This window comes from Bos grunniens, chromosome 5 (assembly GCF_055505025.1).
Source record: "Bos grunniens cultivar Pamir isolate PY7600 chromosome 5, Bosgru_T2T1.0, whole genome shotgun sequence".
NCBI classification, from domain to species: domain Eukaryota; kingdom Metazoa; phylum Chordata; class Mammalia; order Artiodactyla; family Bovidae; genus Bos; species Bos grunniens.
The window spans coordinates 111,488,374-111,509,436 of NC_141169.1; the positions used below are offsets into that span (position 1 = coordinate 111,488,374).

General features: G+C 40.6%; 1 protein-coding gene across 6 annotated transcripts in view; it reads right to left on the reverse strand.

The window, feature by feature from the left end:
• DDX17 (DEAD-box helicase 17) overlaps positions 1 to 15,140 on the reverse strand; it is an 18,296-nt gene extending 3,156 nt beyond the window's left edge. Inside the window, exons 1-13 of one of the 6 annotated variants that reach the window (XR_015164513.1) lie at positions 14,780 to 15,140; positions 10,641 to 10,791; positions 10,088 to 10,187; positions 9,343 to 9,476; positions 8,969 to 9,034; positions 7,563 to 7,704; positions 7,106 to 7,266; positions 6,851 to 7,023; positions 6,399 to 6,509; positions 6,205 to 6,266; positions 4,893 to 4,952; positions 2,003 to 2,238; positions 686 to 922 (exon numbers count right to left, since the gene is read on the reverse strand). Coding sequence is in view for 4 of the 6 variants with exons in the window: in XM_086402845.1 (XP_086258971.1) it covers positions 680 to 922; positions 4,893 to 4,952; positions 6,205 to 6,266; positions 6,399 to 6,509; positions 6,851 to 7,023; positions 7,106 to 7,266; positions 7,563 to 7,704; positions 8,969 to 9,034; positions 9,343 to 9,476; positions 10,088 to 10,187; positions 10,641 to 10,791; positions 14,780 to 14,829 (1,453 nt within the window). In the remaining 2 variants the exon portion in view is untranslated. Of the gene's footprint in view, positions 1 to 679; positions 923 to 2,002; positions 2,239 to 4,892; positions 4,953 to 6,204; positions 6,267 to 6,398; positions 6,510 to 6,850; positions 7,024 to 7,105; positions 7,267 to 7,562; positions 7,705 to 8,968; positions 9,035 to 9,342; positions 9,477 to 10,087; positions 10,188 to 10,640; positions 10,792 to 14,779 lie in introns of all 6 variants that reach the window. The other 5 variants (XR_015164514.1, XM_086402846.1, XM_086402845.1 and 2 more) reach the window with 5 other exon arrangements.
• Positions 15,141 to 21,063: the final 5,923 nt, after the last annotated feature.

Sequence of the window (21,063 nt, forward strand, 5' to 3'; positions counted from 1 at the left end):
AAGTAACTACTTTAAAAATATAATTTGATTCTTTAAGAAGACACCTTCAAAGAATGGTAAACATTAAAGGATATTCAACTTTTCATCTTTTGCCTTTTTTTTGAGGATTACCAAGAAACACACACTTAAAAATGTAGGGAAAATGGTAAGGATGATTTAAAAACAAAAAACCCCCAAGCAGCTAGGTTCATATGACTAAAAAGGAATCCTCTACTAGTGCACACTGGTTCTCAAATGTTACTTTCCAGACCTTAACTGCATCAGAGTAATCTCTCAAGCTTTAGGGTTTTGAAAAGTTCAGGTTCCTAGTTCAATTCCAAGCCCACTTAAAAAAAAAGTCTGTACTTTTAAAAACTTCTAAGGGAATCTTGATGTAGAGCTTCAACATATAGTAAGCTGAGGGAAAGGGCATGAAACACAGGTCCTAGCTAGTATATTTCACAACTGTTCAATTCAGATCCAGTAACTATGCCTATATAACATTACTCATTTCTCCATATGGAAAACTCAAAACGTACTACCTAAGGCTGTGACAGTCACTCGGACCTCTTACTGTCTTACTCAAGAGATTATGAACAATTATTAAGCAACGTAACATTAACCTCCACTGCATTAACAACAAGGCACAATGAACACAAAAAAGATACCTTGGCAGTACCTGGAAAACTCCAGGACTTACCCTTACCCCCTCCTCCGCCGCCTCCTCTGTGGTCCACCAGCTGCATCAATTTTGGATTGATAGCCTGATTAGCCTCTTCTAGCACTTTGATCAACTCTCGGGCCTGCTTTAGGTTCCCTGGGGTAAAGAAGGTGTAGGCAGTGCCCTTGTTGGTGCTACGGGCTGTTCGGCCAATACGGTGCACATAATCCTCTGAGCTGTTTGGATAGTCATAGTTGATCACAAACTTGACATCTTCCACATCTTCAAAGCCAACGATGAGTCAGTGTGTAGGTTGATGTGGCAGGGAAAGAGAAGGTAAAGGACATGCCAACAACAGGTGGGAAGCACGAATGCAGATGACAGCAAGAGGAGAGAAGACTAAGTTAGTGACCACTCTGAACAGGAACAAAAAAGACTCATCCCAACAGAGTAAAAGAGGATTAATGATGCTTGGACATGCAGAGAAAGCATCAGCTGTAAAATCCTAAGGGAATCCCATTCAACTATTCAAACTCCTGCCTCTTTCATATTTTAACCAGCATTACTGACAGGAGTTGTACCAAATTCCAGTTCCATCTTTTTCAAAACTGGAATGTTTAAGGTGATACCACCATTAAGCTACAAGGCCAAATCACTTCTACTCTGTTGGGAGAGCCTGGCAAAATCTACCAGTAATATAACAAACTTACCTTTAAACCAGTCACAGAGCAAAATGAAAACAAAAAACAAAAAAACAAAAACTTCATATACTTTATTACTACATTTACATGGAGACTTAAAATTTTTAGATTAAGAAATTTTTGCTTATATTAAAAAAGACAAAACTGATCAGAGCCAAAGTTAAATACACTTATTTTCCTTTGCAGAAACATCCAAATTATCTTTCTTCTTTCAATTACCACAAGAGCACATTACACTAAAATTTCACTGTACTACCAAGCCCAGCTCTTGCCAAATGAGTTTTTTTTCTCAACTCAAGGTTACTTCAACTCAGTCCTTACTTCAATTATCAAAGATTATCTACATAACCTGGAAAATTAAATAGCCAAAGAGTGTGGGAAAACATCATGAAACCTTGAGACACAAGTTTAATGTTCTGTCCACTGCTGGGAATTGAATTGAACAACCTCCTAAAGTTTTAAGTATGTAAATGTTAGTGTAATGCTTCCAACTAAATGTATATTTTTACCTACTTAAACAAACAAATTTAAGAATATAACAAAGAATCCTAATGTTTTGTGGAAAAAAATCTGCATTTTACAAAGAATATTCAGAAAATATCCTAGATAAAACACAGATTTTTGTGATATAAATAATTAAAAAACATTCTCTGTTTGTTACCAGACCGATGCACACTCCCTCCTCCTTTGGGAAACCGCTGCAGCCGATCCCGTCTCTTTGCCTTTTATTTTTGGCGGCCTCCTTTCGAAAACTCCGCCTTCTGACACGGGACCACTGGAGCGCGGGGAGCATGCATCAAGGGTCCGTGGCAGTGAGAAGTCCCCACACACGCTCGCTCTGTGAACTGGCTTAGATGCTTCTCTGTAGCCCCATTTGGTTGCCAAGCGCCGGAGAACCTGGGTTCGGGTAAAAATTTCAGGTCCTCCAACGCCTCCCCCAAGGATAATTGGGGTGATTGTAGAAAAAAATAATTAATAAAAAAATGTAAGTTACATCCAAAGGGTCAGACTGCATCTATTGCCCAGACTGGATTAATTTCAGGGGAAAGGGGAGATGATTAAAAAAAAAAAAAAAAAATTCAGCTGCTGTTAAAAGGCCTGTGAAGAAAGGGGCATTAGGTCTGTTTCTTATTACAATAAAGGCTCCTCAGTCTTTACTGACCCCTAAAGTCCTGAAATCACACCAGAAAGACGAGAAGGCAGTTATCACAGGGGGCAGCGTGAGTCTCCGGCTAGGGATGATGATGTAACAAAAGGGAAACAAAAATTTACAGGGCCAGGATGGATGTGAGATGGGGGAAGTGGGGAATTATGCTCCACGATCGCATCTTCAGAGCTAGAATGCTCCTTAGTCAGTCTCATTGTGTATGACCACAGGCAGCAGAGCAGGCTGAATTACTGCACTGACGCAGATTTGTGCTTTCCTACTAGAAAGCACTGGGGACTGGAGTCAACAGCTCAGGTACTAACACTTGGGAGTATTTGTGGAGAGGTTCAATGGGGGGCAGATATGGTGCAAGTTCTTCACACTAGAAAGGTGTCTTGTACGTGCACACATATAGCAGGCTAAGGGCATGTAAGAGCAAGTGCAGAATTTGGTTTTCTCCAGTCTAGCCTGCCCTGATGTTATTTGTGCACTGTCACAATATTACCTTGGTGGCTTTAAAGATGCTGTTGCAGAGTAAGAAATCAAAAAGTTAATGTTTTAGCCAGCTGCCTAGGGTAAGAACTTTTTGGGTGACAAGCCCTATGACATGGCCTGAATCTCCAATCACTAATTGGGAGGGACTGAGACTAGCCAATAGGCTCATCTAGAGCTGCTTCCGGCCAATGTAGATTTGCCTCGGCCATGTATTGAGTGATCTGCAGCTGCTATCAAAGCTTCTGTTAAAAAACAAAACAAAATAAATTCAACACTTTTAGCTTAACAGTGTGCAGTTTAAACAAAAAAAAAAAAGGAAAAATTAAAAATATCCCATTGGAAGGGGAATAAATAGGATGACTATTATAAAGATGACTAGGATGACTATTATTTCCTGAGGACGACTATTATAAAGTTATGGGAATCAGAGAACTTACCTGAAGGGAATATTTAAGAGGCCATCGCTCGACAGGAAGTGAAAAAAGGCCTGGTGACTCAGCTGAAAATTGCACCCCTGTCTATGAGGTAGAAGCCTTCACTTTCCAGGATCTTGTAGGACCTTGGTCAGCATTCTGCCATTTTGGTGGGTTTCCCCTTTCGATTTTTACAAGGCAGCAAACAAAGGGGCCCAAAACAAGCACTGATGTTGAGTAACAAGAAACAGACTCAGATACGTTCCCTCTCCCCTCTCTTGGATGAGTGGGGGTGGGATGAAGAGTCTAAGTTATTCTAATGGCAGCCAATTGATTTGGTTTAGAAATGCAGGGGGACATGGAACAAATATTTTAAATTGTCTAGGCAAGATGCACAAAGAAGCTACCAGCACATAGCAAGCCTGTTTAAAAACCACCATCACTGAAAGCTTTTATGTAAACTGCTTTCAGGCTTCAGCCTCTTCTCCCAACAGGCCCAAGTTCTAACCGCACAGATCCAGACATGACCTCAGAGGGTAGAGACAATTTTTCAGTCATGGCTGCAAGTCACCACCTCTGAAGGAGGGAATACGTTGAGTGCAATGTATAAAAAGCCTTCATTACTTTTGTAATCTAGTTCAAATACTTGCTTTATGTTGAGTATCATAGGGAATATGGTTGCTTCTCGCCTTACTCAGCAAGAAATATGTCAATAATTTAAAAATATCTTTGTAATAGAAATACTCTTATTTTTTAAAATTAAGTTTTGAATTACACCTATTTTTCTCAGAAAGGGCTAAAGTACCACAAAATATCTCTGCATAAAACCATAATGGGTTTAAACTCCAGAACATCAGCTTCAGATTAAGATCTTAAATTGGAAGACAGCAAGCACATCAATGATATAAGTATGGGTGGGAAGAGGGGATAACTGAGTGCTCATGTTAATTTTACTTCAGTAAATTAAATTGGGCAAAGCAGATTTAATTGCTGAAAGGTATCATATTTATAGACTTACTAAATCCCAAGAATGTATTAGCATTCATGGAATTGTACCTCCACAGATATATTCGTAGAGGGGAAAAAAGTAACTGAAGAAACTAGCTTCTAGTAGCTAGGTTCAATCAGGCTCATTCTATTCACCCAGAAAATAGAATAAAACCAGGAAGAAGTTGAGCTGTTCAACTGAATGTCTCCTCTCCCTCCAACTGTTTAAATAGTCATGCCTAGGCCTTGCTGCAGACCAAAGCCTGTTTGTTAGGAGCAGGAAGAGACTGTGAAAATAAAAATAAAATAAAAAACAAACAAAAAAACCCACCAAGGTTTAAAAAAAAAAAATGTGGGGGGTGGGGGGAAATCACGTACTTTGTATGTAATTCTTCTCTTTTAAATATTTATCTAAACACATGTATATGCAACTCTAATGTGAAATGACAAGCAAATCTTTAAACCAAAAGATATATATACCATTGACAGAGACACCTATCTATACAAACCTAGCCCACGGGAGGCTACATCTGTGGCAATGAGAATGGGAGCCTTTCCAGAACGGAACTCTGCAAAACAAGGATGATATTATGAAAACCAAGTTATAAAATCAGAGATATGTGATATATCTTAAAGTGACCAAATAAACATTCCCAGCTCTCTGGCCTTTTCTACTATGTTAAAATTTCAAGTAATGGTGTCAGAACATACCAAGCTTTTTTAAAGTTAATAGTAATTCTTTTGAAAATATTTATTATATTCACCATTAGCCGAGAAGCAATAGATGAAAAAGTTACGTAACAATGAAGTAACATTAAAATGGTGGGGCAGTTTGCAACAAAATTAACATGAATCGGAATTTTTCTTCTCTTAAATTGTGACAGCAAAGTAATCTCCCAAATAAAACCAGAAGTCAGGGTAGGGGAAGGGATAGAGAAAGGGAGAGGAAGTTTAAAAGACATGAAATCAAAGGGGAAACCATAGCTTTGGCCTGTGAAATAATAGAATATATATATAGAAATAAAATATACAGTTCATGTATATATATATTCATACATACATGTAGGTGTATCTATAGGTCTCTACCCTCAGTTCCTGGCACTGAGCTCCTAAAACCCTCATGAAACAGAGATGCTAAGAGAATCTTTTATTCTAATACTTAAAAGCCTTTGACCCTGATACCTGAACAAAGAGTTCCTAAATCCCTCAATTTCCTGGGTGATAAGAGATCTCTTCTAACAAAATGACACTTAATGGGCTCCAGAATAGCTCCTGGACAGAAGCTGGTCACCAGAAAGACCAAGCCGTGATTGGAGAAGTTTGGAACTTTGAGCCCCACTCTCAATCCTCAGAGGACATGAGAGGAGGTGGAGACTGAGTTAACACGATGAAGCCTCCATTAAAATTTCCAGGAGCTTCCAGGCCACTGTATGTATCTATAAAGGCAAGAACTCATTAGATAGAGTGGTTTAAGTGGTGAAAAAGTAGTATAAAGACCCAGCATTACTGACATTAAAAGTACAGTGGAGATGACAAAAATGCTCCCAATATTCAAAAAACCAGGGCAGAGCTAGGCAAACTCTGGTCTAAGGATCAAATGTGGCACAAAGCCCATTTCTGCAATAAAGTTTTGCTGGAACACAGCCAGGCTCTCTTTACATAATGTCTGTGGCTATATTTGTGCTGCAATAGCAGCTAACAGTTGTGACACAAACCACTATAAAATCTGCAAAGCCAAAAATATTTACTACCTGGCTCTTTGCAGAATGTTTGTCAATCCCTGAAATACACTGTAAGGACAATGCTTAGTTTTGAACTCACCATTAAGTACCCAATCTCTTTCTGGTTGACTCTTGTCTCCATGTATACACATAGCTGGCCAACTGTCAGAAGAAAAAAGCCAAGTACATATTAGGAATTATTGAAATACTATACAACATTAACAGTACCAATTTACAAATTCCTACTGAATTATAAAATCCGAGGCAAATTAATTACATCAGTGCTGCACTTACCCATCTCTGCGCATCCTTCGAGTAAGGTCATCACAGCGTCTCTTCGTCTCTACAAATATTATGGTTTTATTTTCCTTTTCAGCCATTATTTCCTCCATAAGTTGGATTAACCTGAAAACAACACGAAACAATGAAGTCATCTAGAGAAGACCTCCTTATACATTACGCAGAAGCTATGTTTCCAGATTCAACCCTTCAAAGTTTTAGTATCTTCTTTTCAAATTACTTTCAATATAGCTGGGAATGATCAGAGCTAGTCAAATTTAAGAATCCAGAATTCCTGCCTTTAACCTCAATGCTCTGAAAACATACATAATGGATTGTTGGAAAACAATGCTTTTAATGTGTTCAAGGCTAGGCAATACTGGCTTCTATGAATAACACTTTAATTTTAGAAGATTATTAGAGGAAAAGTTTTATCAGCATTATCAAAACAGTGAAATCTCTCATACTTGTGGTCTTTTTCACTTTCCATGCAGACATCCACAATCTGGAGGATGTTGTGGTTGGCACTCAACTCCAGATTGCCTACGTTGATCTGGGTGTAATCACGAAGGAAATCCTCTGCCAGCTGTCTTACTTCTTTCGGCCAGGTGGCACTCCACATTAATGTCTGCCTATCAGGCTATCAGGAAAAGAAAGAGTTTCTTTTAGATTAAGGAACCACTATAGGCAAAGGATATTAAAAAAACGTAAGCTTTACACACCCTGATTTGGTCAACAATTTTACGAATCTGGGGCTCAAAGCCCATATCAAGCATTCTGTCAGCTTCATCCAGTACAAGGTAAGTACATCGGCGAAGATTTGTCTTTCCTGACTCCAGGAAATCTATCAGGCGTCCAGGAGTAGCTATACAGATCTCAACACCTGTAAAACAAAACCAAAGATCTATTCAACTAAGAATTCTTTAAATGCTGTTCAAACTTCAGCAAGTACCTAGAAAAAAACATGATGTAACAAGAATTTATGTATAAAAACCCCATTAAATCTCTAGCCACACTGGACTTTCCTAAAATAGCATTTTAACCGTATTTGAGAATTTCTAAGCTACTAAAATACTGATCCCCCCCACCCCGCCAGAATCCCCTATTTTCCTCTTCAATTTCATTTACAAAACCTGGTAAAATAAAACTAAAAATTCTTAAATGCTCTTTTTTCCCTACCTCTCTCCAAATCTCGAATCTGGGGACCCTTAGGAGCACCTCCATAGATGCAAGTGCTCTTCAATCTGGAACATTTGCCATAGTCATCAGCCACTTGCTGTACTTGCTGGGCAAGCTCTCTGGTAGGAGCCAGAACTAGACACTTAAAGCAAACAAATCATTTGAGACATCACTCCAAGTTTAAGGGCAACAAAAAAAAGTGCAAAAAGGTTATTTCTCTATTGTCTAATCTGGGGTAGGGGCCTGGGAAGGCAGCAGGTGTTAAGATATTGCACTGTAATGTGGCTAAAAATCATATCCCTAACATCTTACAGAAAAACCTCAATGAATCTTTTGGTCAATCCAATTTGAGAACTAATATTTGCCATGTAGTATGATGGTTGACTTTTGACACGATTCATTAATGTGTGCTACGTAAGTAGATTTATAGACTGTATTACCTAGTTTTAACTAAACAACTCACAAAATGAGTAAGTAGCTACAATATTCCTGTAACAAAACCAGTCCCAAAAACAAGTCCCAAACTTTACTTAAATACCAGAACAAAAAAAGAGCAGAGCTGACATTTTCCTGACATCTAGTTTAAGCTCTTGGCCAGGCAAATCTGGCAAAAACAAGGTTGATTTATACACAATGTGACAAGAAGTTGTCAAATAAAATTAAGACACTTTGAAACAGGAATCATATATGCTGGTAACAATAACTCTCACTTGGTATATCAATCCATTAGACATTAGTTAATGATAATATTGCTAACTCCATTAGCCATATGAAATACATTACATATTATGTAATGAAAAGTTAATGTACTACTTCTTGTTGTGAATCATTAAGATATACTGTATAATGTACATACTTATAAACATATAGTGAGTGCAAGCTCTATTAAAAAAATGTTAAGAAAGTGCATTCAAAATGTTTGAAGACCACTACTGAAAGCTTACAGTAAATAGTATTAACTGAAAATGATCAAACCAGAAAATGGTGCTGCTCAAAAACATTTACAAAAGCATTACTTAAACACAAAAAATACACATCCCAAACCTGACTTATATCCACAGATCAAGAATCTCATTTTACACCTTTGTATCCCTCATAGTATCAATGGGCAATTAAGCAGTGCATCTGCATTTAATGCACAGAAAATGCCTACATATGAAGGTAACAGGCACAGTAGTTAAAAGTAAGACTGATTCAAATTCAAGCTCAGCAATTTAATTACTGTCTGACCCGGGCCAGTCACTTAATTGCTTTGTGCCTAAGATTTACCAGTAAGGCAATATTTCCTCCAGATATGGAAGGTGGGGTTGAGAATGAAATCTGAGAACACATGTAAAGTACAGTGCCTGAAACATAATAATAAACTAGTTATTTTTTGAAGTATAAACAAACTGAAACACACTTACAATTGGGCCATCTCCTCTTTCCAAGTAAGGCTGGTGGTTAATATGAACAATTGCAGGTAGCAAATACTGGAGGAGAAAAGAAGGACAGTCTTACGCCAAAACTAAGCCATTATAGTAACTGTTCTAAGTTATCACAGTAATTGATAATGTCTAAGTAAAACCAGGAAAGGGAAAACAGAATTCACATCTCTTACACATATATACAATGCAAATGTGAACATAAAATGCTTCCAAATATTTCAGATAGCTAAAAAAGCTGAAATATTACTTCCACTATCTGAATTAGAATTTTAAGCATTGAGAATATATGTAATATTTACAACAGTAAAATAAGTTACCACAATATGAAAAGTCTTCCCTTGCGGGTTACATACCGCCAACGTCTTCCCAGAGCCAGTCTGAGCAATGCCCACCATATCCCGGCCACTAAGAGCCAAGGGAAATCCCTGGCACTGAATTGGAGTTGGTTCTGTAAAGTGCTGATCCATCAACACATCCATTACGTATTCTGTACAAGAACAGATATTATTGCTTTTAGGTAAAACTAAGAAGTGAACCTACAGCCAAAAGAAATTACAAAAACTTGTTAAGCTCACCAAAGGCAAGAATTATCCAGCTTTACATCTCTCCAAGAGAAACAGTAGTTTTGTCTTCAGTTACTGAAATTCAGTTATTTGACCTGCTGACTACTTCTCAAGAAGGCTACTGCCATAGCCATCTACCCTTATTCTCAAAAACTTGAAAACCATTGGTCTAAAGTATCTAAGGTACCTAGTAGCCATTAGATACTGTTTATCTAATCCAAATTTTATCCAGGTAGAAAGCAATTTTATTTTGCTATTTTTCTAAAACGTAGAGGGCAAAACCCCAAGGAAAGATGAAAACCAAATTAAAAAAAAAAACCTTGCAAAAGACCCAAAAAAAGTTCTAAATTGAGAACACATGAGCATTAAAAAGACAACCCCACCCCCTTAAAAAAAAACTTGAACTTTTGTGAAAGGTTTCTATTTGTCTTTTCAACAAAATCCTGAGCTGGGTCAAAACCTTTAAATAACTTATGACCACAGTGACCATTCAAGCTAAATTAACAATTAATATCCCAGAATGAAAAGCACTTACGTGGGAAGTTAGCATGATGGAAGGCAAACACAGGTTTAGGACAAACATCTCCCCCTCTCACTGTAATCTCTTTCTTTCGGCGTAATTCATCAACCTCATACTATTTAAGAAACAAAGTAAGACAAATCAGTAACCAATTTATTCTAAACGTGCAAAACTTTATGTTCTAATATAGCATAACAATTATCAAATTCACAATTACAATGGAAAATATGTTTAACATTTCTTACAGTGCTTTTCACGTATGTTCAACTTTCTAAGTCAACAAAGCAGGCAGTAAGTTTCATTTTCCACACAAGAACAGTTAACTCAGAAAGATGAAATATAACCAACAACATATGAGAATCAAGTGCTTTCTCTTATGAGTATCAGCTTTCCTAAGAACCAAAGGAAAAGCCCCACCACACCAGAATAAAAAATACAAGAGTAAACTTTGTATATAAATATATGAGTAAAGTTTGGCTATATATGAGTAAACTTTGGGTAATTTATCTACTTGGTTCATTATTGTTATGTGAAGAAAAGGTAAATAAATACCGCCCCTCAAACTTACTGGAGTCAGTCTTGCCACTTCTGGATGTTCAACATAAAAATTCTTCTCAAACTTGGGGAGCTCACTCAAATCCCACTTCTTTTTACGTAGACGCTCCCCAGGATTACCAAATTTCTTTGGGGGAAGGCCACCACCACCTCTTGCTCCAAATCTAGAAACATCAAAATTTTCAGTTTATTAGTATTTTTAAAGCAAAATATCTCAGGTGCCATAAAAACATGTAAAAAGATGCAACTCTTAAGATACTACCAACCCCCTCCAAAAAAAATATTTGTGTAAAGTACTTAAAGCAGTATCTGGCATAGTAAACAGCACAAATTGGCATAATTGTATTCATTCAACAAATTGTTACTGGGTATCAACTATAAACCAGGTACTGTTTTAAGTGGTGCTAAAAATACTGAAGTGAACAGAAATCGCTACTCTTACGTAATATTCAGAAATGAAGCTAAGTGAGGATATTAAGTTTAAATTAGGGCAAAACTGTGGACAGGTAGAAAAAGTTATCTGAGGTCTTTAAAACAATTTAAAAATCATTCTTTCTGCTTTATCTTGCTTTCACAACAGACAAATTCAACTGGAATACAAATATGGCCATTAGCCAAACTTGAAATGTTCTGTTTCCTACAAAGAATCCTAAGATTAAGATGGTCTTCAATTCTGTATTTCAACCTACTAAGGCATAGGACATTGTTTTGGTGTACAAATATACAATGTTTCCATCCCATTTCCTTACTCCTGAAAACATTACACCAAATTTAATTCTCCTTTTCTACTCTAACTCATTCATAACATCATTTTGCAAGTGGTTCCACTAATCAACAGGCAGTAAATGTAGTAACCATTCTAAAGCATGTCAATTTCCTGGAACTCAAAATGCTCTTAAAATTTCTTGGCTTAAAGAGCCAACTAGATATTTCTCTAAATACAAATATACAAAGACTGATGGAAGGTAATTTTATTGGGACCATTAAGTATTTAATTCAAAAAGACAGAACTTGGCAGATTCCATTTGTATTACTGTTGATCAATACCAATCAACACCTTCATATTACTGTTGATCAATACCAATCAACACCTTCAATACATCCTCAGTCTTAAGACCAAATTGGAGGCTGACCCCTCCTCCTCTCTCCCTTTTAGGTGAGGCAACTAACACAATTCTATCAATAAATAAGGTTCTCTACAAATAAAAAAGCCAAGTCTTTAAACTGTCAGTCTTGCAAAGAAAAATGACCAAATACTAATTTTCAGAGATTGGCTGCCTAATTACGTGGTTCTTCAGAAAAGACCCTAATGCTGGGAAAGATCCAAGGCAGTCGAGAGGGGAGGGAGAGGATGAGATGGTTGGAGAGCACCACTGATTCAATGGACCTGAATCTGAGCAAACTCTGGGAGACAGTGAGGACAGGGAAGCCTGGTGTGCTGCAGTCCACAGTGCTGCAGGGTCAGACACAATTTAGTGACTGAACAACAACAAATGTGGTTCCCAAAAAATGCCAATTTCAATGCTGCTGCTGCACTCCAATATTACTCAGATCTTAAAATAACAACCTAGAAGAAAACAGAACTTTTGAAAAAAATGTCCAAGACTTATTCAAGATAGCCCTTATTTTTCAAAGTTTTTCCTTTTTCCCTATTGCCTTGGCTATTTAAGACATATCATCCTTCTCTAAAGATATACTGTAATTTGAAACATGGGATTCTTAAAAAATACGCTTTCTACCCCCTTTATAAGGTTGACTACAATATCCAAGAGAGCCTTTCCTCTTGTAGAACCTGAGTGCATTTGTATAATCATTTAAATATCCACATATCCTAACCCCTTGCATACTATGCTGCTCCTTAATGTTTCGAGTATTAATTTTGATTTGCAATAAATGCCAGTTTCAAAGATTTACACATTAACATGCAGAATCACGTACAATGCATTTGGACTGTACATGTACATACACTACCTCACTCATTCCCCTTTCAAAATAATACATTTCAGCTCTGTACAGTTAAGAACAATAGCAATTCAAATAACAAAAAAAAATTTCATAGTAAACGGGGAGTTAGGGCACACTTATGAAAGTGCCATTTTGTTTGAAACATTATTTCTTGTCTTTTCTTAATATCTGATACTTTAAGAGTCAATATAGGATAAACAAAGTATGGATCAGCAATTCACTTTTTCTGCTTTTCAAGTAATAAACCTTTTATTAAACCATATATATGGTAAATACAAAACATCCATGGTAAAGAAATAATATTATCAGTACTTTGGTAGCTTCTATGTGCCTATCTCAAGTTTAGAATCCCCATACCAATGAGTACCTCGAATTTTAGCCATTCCCTTGTATTCTGGTTTTGTCATCTGTTGGTTTACTTACGTTATCCTTCTAGAACACCTTGTATTTTTACTTAATATTATGTTTGTGAATCATACATGCTGATATAAATTTTTCTTTTTTACTGCTTTATTGTATTTTATGGGACGAATTTATCCAGACATTTGAGCTGTTTCTAATATTGTCATAGATAACACTGTTATAAACATGGATACCGAAGAACATGTACAAGGGTTTTTCTAGGCCTATGAGTCTAGGGTATAAAGCTTGAGAGGAATTCTGGGTCATTTTCATTTTACTAGGAAACATTAAGTTCTTTTTCCTAAGTGGTTGTATTGAAATTCACTATAACTTTGGCTATACTGTGAAACACTAAGCAAACATTCCACTTATAGTCTTCTGAATTTAAAGCTAAAATCAAGTATTTCCTTTCCGAACAAAGTGTAAGTCAAAATAATCCTTTTTATTTAGTAAGTGAAAGTCGCTCAGCCGTGTCCGACTTTGCGATCCCATGGACTATACAGTCCACGGAATTCTCCAGGCCAGAATACTGGAGTGCTAGCCTTTCCCTTCTCCAGGGGACCTTCCCAAGCTAGGGATCAAACCCAGGTCTCCCGCATTGCAGGCGGATTCTTTACCAGCTGAGCCACAGTAAATCAAATAATAATTGAGGAGCGTGTGACTATTAGGTCTGGTAGTTGTGTATTTGAACCACAAAAGACAAAAATGTTTGGCGAAAACAGCTTTAACAGGATGCCTACTACTATCTCAATTCTGGGGAACAATGCAATTACTATCCCCACCTTCGGAAGAGAAAATCTGCTCACAAAGGTTCAGGATCTTGCCCAAGGTCACACACACAAAATCTATATATATTAAGATGTGGCGTCCCCCAAATTTTTATCCATAGATAAAACTTTTTTTAAAGCGACTTTTTCGATTAAGAGGAACCTTAAGATTTGAATCTCAGTATCTGGGAGGACTTCACGTTTAATCCTGTTAACTTCCAGTAACCGTGGCATTACTAGATCAAAACATTTCAAGTTAGACCAAGACGTTGATGGTTCAGGCCAATTAGAGAAGAAAAAAGAAACGTTAAAACAAACAAAAAACTCCCTCCCGCCAAACGACAGTTTTAGACAGCAAATAATATCAGCAAATGTCGCTGGCATTCCAATGTGCTTCCTTCGAGTTAAAGTACAACTAAACGTAATTTTAAAATATTTTAAAATCTGCAAGTCCGCTTCTTAAAAGTCTCTAGTTTCGAACCAGGTTTCCAGTTCCATAAACAGGGAAGCCATTTGCCGTTAAAAGACTTTCCCAGGGTGAACTGGGAGACTTCATCCTTCTCTCTCAGCAAGAACATCCGCATTTCACGATGAACACTAGCCTTGGAGAGATCAAATGACTTGCTCAAATCCGCCGGGCTCGAAAGCAGGGAAACTGAGGAGGCCCGGGCTGGGTCGGCGGCGGCCAGAGCTCCCCTCCTGCTGCCTGCGGGACTGAGGCCCGGCCGCGCCGCGCCACGACGACCGTCCGCAAGCAGGGGCTGGGGCGTCGCCAAGCCGCCGCCCCCTCCCCCCACCGCCCTGCCAGCGACCCGGGGGCCCAAGCCCACCAGAGGCCCGCGCACTAAACTGCTATTAAGTCCCCGGTCGCCTCGCTTCCCAGTCGGGAGCTTCGCTCTTAGGCCTGCAGTCAGCTCCCCAGTCTTCCGCTTGACCGCAGGCTGCGGTCTCCCCAGGAAGCAACCTCCTCCCCGCCCCCCGCGCACACAAGGCCTTTCCTCTCCTCCTCCCCCCTTACCCTCCACGGTCACGATCCCGGTCCCGGTCCCCAAAGCCGCCTCCGCGCATGGTCCCAAACGGATAGAGATCTGGGAGCGGGGCACGGATGGCCGGGCTCGGGAGGGCCTGCGGCTCCGGTCTGGTGACGACCGATGGCGGCGGCGCCTCCGCTGTTGGGGCGGCGGCAGGCGCAGCGCTCTCTCGCTCCGACGCGCTGTCTCCCGTCGCAGACGCCACCGTCGCCGCCTCTCTCGTCGGAGACGGGAGCAAAACACAGAGAATCGGGGTTATAAAAGCAGTGGGTAGGTTTGGCTACGCTCAAACCCGGCAGTGCCGCGGCTTAGGCGTCTCCTTCCTTCCCAGCGACTGCACAAAATGGCGGCCGGCGCTGAGACTGCTCCAGCTTAACGCTACGTACGTCGGAGCCGATACGTAAACAGCGTCTCGGAATAGCCTGAGGGCTTCGCGGAGTACTACGGGTATTCTTGGAAGCGTTTTACGTCAATTTCGGAGACGGGCGCACTTCGCGGTCTGTAGCAGAAAAACAAAGTACGGATTGGGCGTAGAGTTCTCGCGCCTCCTGAACCAGAACTAGGGGTGGGGAGGGGATGGGGAGAGCGACGTAACATTCTTGGCGTCGTTAGCCGGCCCACTATTGCGAAGATGCGCAGTGTGCGTAACGCATTCTGTTTAGAGAATAGAGGATTTTGCCTGGTTCCTACGCGAGACGGAATCAGGGCCTGCTCGTACAAATCGGTCTGCAGAGACAATAACCGTCCTCCATATTGCAGGCGTCAACTTTCAGGGTTTCTAGGTGCTAAAATCCGAGGACCGTCTTCAGGGACCCTGGCCGACGCTCCTAGACGGTCTTGCCAGCCCTCTGGCCCCGTCGCCCTGGACCTGGCGAGACTGGCCGAGCGCCCCGGCGCCATTTCCTATCAGTTGCCTCTCAGCGCTGTCGGCGGCGGCCATGATGGAGGCGCCTGGTCGGTTCTTAGGGGGAGTTGGTCAGGCGCCGAGGTCCTAGCTGAATTAGACCGCTGTCCTACGCTTCGTTCAGTGAAGTGCATTTTGTGAACAGAATATTTACGTTGTTCCCGGCTGGGCACGGTTGACTAACAAAGAGCTGAAATGTGGGTGGAGCCCCTCTTATAAGGTAGACGTTGAGGCCCCTGGGCCGACTTTAAATGGCGCTGCCTCGGGAGATCTGTTACTGGCTCTTCGCGCTCTCCCCGGAGGAAAAGATTTAGTTTAAAAGCGGTGGTCTTCAGACACTGAAAAGGTGAAGGCATAAGTACATGTTTTTAAACAGGAAACAGGCTAGACTGCCTTCTCAATTCCATCTAAGCTGGCTGACTTCTCCCTGCTTCCTTCTCTAATTTCACTTTTAAAGTCTCACAAGCTTGGCCAGACGGCTTCACAGGATTGTCAGCTGCTACAGCCCTTGTGGAGTAACTTGTTGAAGGATTCTTATTTCTACAGGTGGTGAAGCCCCCATTTGGGGGGTTGAGTGGGGTCTCCTACTCTTATGAGTGATTTCCCAAATTGTTAGAGAGGTAGCATAAGAAAAGAGCTTCCCAGTGGCAGTGGTCAAGAACCCGCCTGCCAGTGCAGACATAAGAAATGCGGGTTGGATCCCTGGGTTGGGAAGATCACCTGGAGAAGGCAACCCACTCCAGTATTCTTGCCTGGAGAACCCCATGGACAGAGGAGCCTGGTGGCTACAGTCCATGGGGCTGCAAAGAGTCGGACTCAACTTGAAGCGACTTAGCAGGCAGTAGCAACCAACATGAGGGAAGGAGTTTCCTGACCTGCGAGAAGATGTCACTTAGGCTGTAAGGAAAATGGACAGTCATGGATTTACTGGACCAAGTGTTGAAGGTCTAATGGTCCACACACTGTGCCAGCTACTGTGGCACAGCAGTGAACAAACGAGTTCCTGCACCTGTGCCGTTAACACTCCAAAGGGGAGATAGACAAATATCAGGCAATTGCTAACTAAAACAAAAATTTAAAGCATAGAAAAGGGATAGTGTTGGGGGGAGGGGGCGGAGCAACGTATACTTGTAAGAGTGTTTACATGAGCTGTCTTGAGAAGGCCTTCGTGATCAAATGACATTTTAAAAGAATTTATTTTTATTTTTGGCTGCACTGGGTCTTCATTGTTGGCACATGGGCTTTCTCTACTTGACTCAAGTGGAGCTACTCTCTAGTTGCCCTGGGAGGGCTTACTTGCTCCATAAGCGTGTGGCATGTGGGATGTTAGTGTCCCCTGCATTGCAAGGGGGATTCTTAACCACTGGGCCACCAGGGAAGTCCCATTATATATAGTCTTTTCTAAAATTGATATGACTGAGAAATTTTTTAAAAATTGCACCCTTCCACTTTACAAACAAAAATATTTCTCTTCTACTCACAGTCTCAGAGGTGACAAATAGAAGGACAGTTAGAAACCCTAATATTGTGAAAAGAGTAATGACTTCGTAACATATCCTTTTGCAAATCAGAATTCTGGTTCTTAGTTTTCAACAATAGAGAAGGAGGACTACAGGGAATTTTCAGCTGATCCTTTAGTTTCTTAACATAGATTACTGGATTTCTGCCCTATAACTTGGAAGAAGATCAAATAATTGAGGGACATTACCGTAACAAAACTCTTTTCAATCCCACCTACTAAATTGTGTGATCAAAGTTTCTCAGCTCTTAATGGCTATAGAAAGAAAAAAATTGTCAAGATAATATTTTTCCATGGATACAGGAGCTACTATTTTTAGTCTATCTTATTAAAAGAGGCATTTCCATTAAAAAATTTACTTCCTGTTTAATAGTTATTAAGGTTGTAATATATTGCTTTGCTTAATTGTGTTTCAATAATTGCAATAACAATCCAAAAGAAATTTTTATACACAGAGAAAATGAAATGATGAATAAGACATTTGACATGAAACTACAGTATAAAATTCTAGAAAGAAAATAGGATTTCAAAGAGAAAAAGGAACCATATATTAATAAAATGTTCAACTCTTAACTTTTTGTCACGTGGCATGCAGGATCCTAGTTTCCCAAACCAGGGATGGAAACTGTCCCCTGTGGTGGAAGGCTGGAATCAACCACTGGACCACCAGTTCAGTTCAGTTCAGTCATTCAGTTGGTTCCCACTCTTTTCGACCCTGTGGACCGCAGCATGCCAGGTCTCCCTGTTCATCACCAACTCCCAGAGTCCACTTAAACTCACGTCCATTGAGTCGGTGATGCCATCCAACCATCTCATCCTCTGTCATCCCCTTCTCCCAACCTTCAATCTTTCCCAGCATCAGGGTCTTTTCAAATGAGTCAGCTCTTCACATCAGGTGGCCCAAAGTATTGGGGTTTCAGCTTAAACATCAGTCCTTCCAATGAATATTCAGGACTGATTTCCTTTAGGATGGACTGGTTGGATCTCCTTGAACTCCAAGGGACTCTCAAGAGTCTTCTCCAACACCACAGTTCAAAAGCATCAATTCTTTGATGCTCAGCTTTCTTTATACTCCAACTCTCACATCCATACATGACTACTGGAAAAACCATAGCCTTGACTAGATGGACCTTTGCTGACAGAGTAATGTCTCTGCTTTTTAATATGCTATTTAGGTTGGTCATAACTTTCCTTCCAAGGAGTAAGCGTCTTTTAATTTCATGGCTGCAGTCACCATCTGCAGTGCCTTTGGAGCCCCAAAAATAAAGTCAGCCACTGTTTCCACTGTTTCCCCATCTATGTGCCATGAAGTGATGGGACCAGATGCCGAGATCTTAGTTTTCTGAATGTTGAGCTTTAAGCCAACTTTTTCACTCTCCTCTTTCACTTTCATCAAGAGGCTCTTTAGTTTTTCTTCACTTTCTGCCATAGGGTGGTGTCATGTGCATATCTGAGGTTATTGATATTTCTCCCAGTAATCTTGATTCCAGCTTGTGCTTCTTCCAGCCCAGCATTTCGCATGATGTACTCTGCATAGAAATTAAATAAGCAGGGTGACAATATACAGCCTTGGCGTACTCCTTTCCTGATTTGGAACTAGTCTGTTGTTCCATGTCCAGTTCTAACTGTTGTTTCCTGACCTGCATACAGAGTTCTCAAGAAGCAGGTAAAGTGGTCTGGTATTCCCATCTCTTGAAGAATTTTCCACAGTTGATTGTGATCCACACAGTCAAAGGCTTTGGCATAATCAGTAAAGCAGAAATAGATGTTTTTCTGGAACTCTCTTGTTTTTTCAATGATCCAACAGATGTTGGCAATTTGATCTCTGGTTCCTCTGCCTTTTCTAAAACCAGCTTGAACATCTGGAAGTTAATGGTTCATGTATTATTGAAGCCTGGCTTGGAGAATTTTGAGCATTACTTTACTAGCATGTGAGATGAGTGCAATTGTGCAGTAATTTGAACATTCTTTGGCATTGCCTTTCTTTAGGACTGGAATGAAAACTGAACTTTTCCAGTCCTGTGGCCACTGTTGAGTTTTCCAAATTTGCTGGTATATTGAATGCAGCACTTTCACAGCATCATCTTTTAGGATTTGAATTAGCTCAACTGGAATTCCATCACCTCCACTAGCTTTGTTCGTAGTGATGCTAAGGCCTACTTGACTTCACATTCCAAGATGTCTGACTCTAGGTGAGTGATCACACCATTGTGATTATTTGAGTTGTGAAGATCTTTTTTGTATACTTCTTCTGTGTATTTTTGCCACCTCTTCTTATATCTCCTGCTTGTTAGGTCCATACCATTTCTGTCCTTTATTGAGCCCATGTTTGCATGAAATGTTCTCTTGGTATCACTAATTTTCTTGAAGAGACCTCTAGTTTTTCCCATTCTATTGTCTTCCTCTATTTCTTTGCACTGATCACTGAGGAAGGCTTTCTTATCTCTCCTTGCTATTCTTTGGAACTCTGCATTTAAATGGACATATCTTTTCCTTTTCTCCTTTGCTTTTCACTTTGCTTCTTTTCACCGCCATTTTGCTTTTTTGCATTTCTTTTTCTTGGGGATGGTCTTGATCCCTGTCTCCTGTACAATGTCACGAACTTCTGTCCATGGTTCATAAGGCACCCTGTCTATCGCGACTGGAGGTCTCAGCGCCGCCTGAGTTTCTGTCTTTCTAGTCAGACCTCCATGTCACAGTCTCCTTTCCAGTGTATCCAGGATCTGAGGGTCAGCTGAAAGTGAAAGTGAAGTCGCTCAGTCATGTCCGACTCTGTGACCCCATGAATGGTAGCCAACCAGGCTCCGCCGTCCATGGGATTTTCCAGGCAAGAATACTGGAGTGGGCTGCCATTTATTTCTCCAGGGGAGCTTCCCAAACCAGGGATTGAACCAGGGTCTCCTGCATTGCGGACAGACGCTTTACCGTCTGAGCCACCAGGGAAGCCGGAGGGTCAGCTGCTACTGCTAAGTCACTTCAGTTGTGTCCGACTCTGTGGGACCCCATAGACAGCAGCCCACCAGGCTCCCCCGTCCTTGGGATTCTCCAGGCAAGAACACTGGAGTGGGTTGCCATTTCCTCCTCCAATGCATGAATGTGAAAAGTGAAAGTGAAGTTGCTCAGTCGTGTCCGACCCTCAGCGACCCCATGGACTGCAGCCCTCCAGGCTCCTCAATCCATGGGATTTTCCAGGCAAGAGTACTGGAGTGGGTTGCCTTACTGACTCTAAATAGCAGGGAGAGAACACAGCTCCACCCATCAACAGAATATTGGATTAAAGAGCATGGCCCCACCCATCAGAACAAGACCCAGTTTTCCCCTCAGTCAGTCTCTCCCATCAGGAAGCTTCCATAAGCCTCTTATCCTTCTTCATCAGCAGGCAGATAGACTGAAAACCACAATCACAGAACTAATCTAACTAATCACATGGACCACAGCCTTGGCTAACTCAATGAAACTATGAGCCATGCCATGTAGGGCCACCCAAGACAGATGGGTCGTGGTGGAGAGTTCTGACAAAATGTGGCCCACTGGAGAAGGGAATGGCAAACCACTTCAGTATTCTTGCCTTGAGAACCCAATGGACAGTATGAAAAGGACCACCAGGGAAGTTCCTTATTCATGTATTTTTAAAGCATGATGTTGGTATCAAACCGCGTGGTATTTAAATTCCATTGGCCACCTGATGTGAAGTACTGACACATTGGAAAATACCCTCATGATGGGAAAGATTGAAGGCAGGAGGAGAAGGGGACAACAGAAGATGAGATGGTTGGATGGCATCACCAACTCGATGGACGTGAGTTTGAGCAAGCTCCGGGAGATGATGATGGACAGGGAAGCCTTGG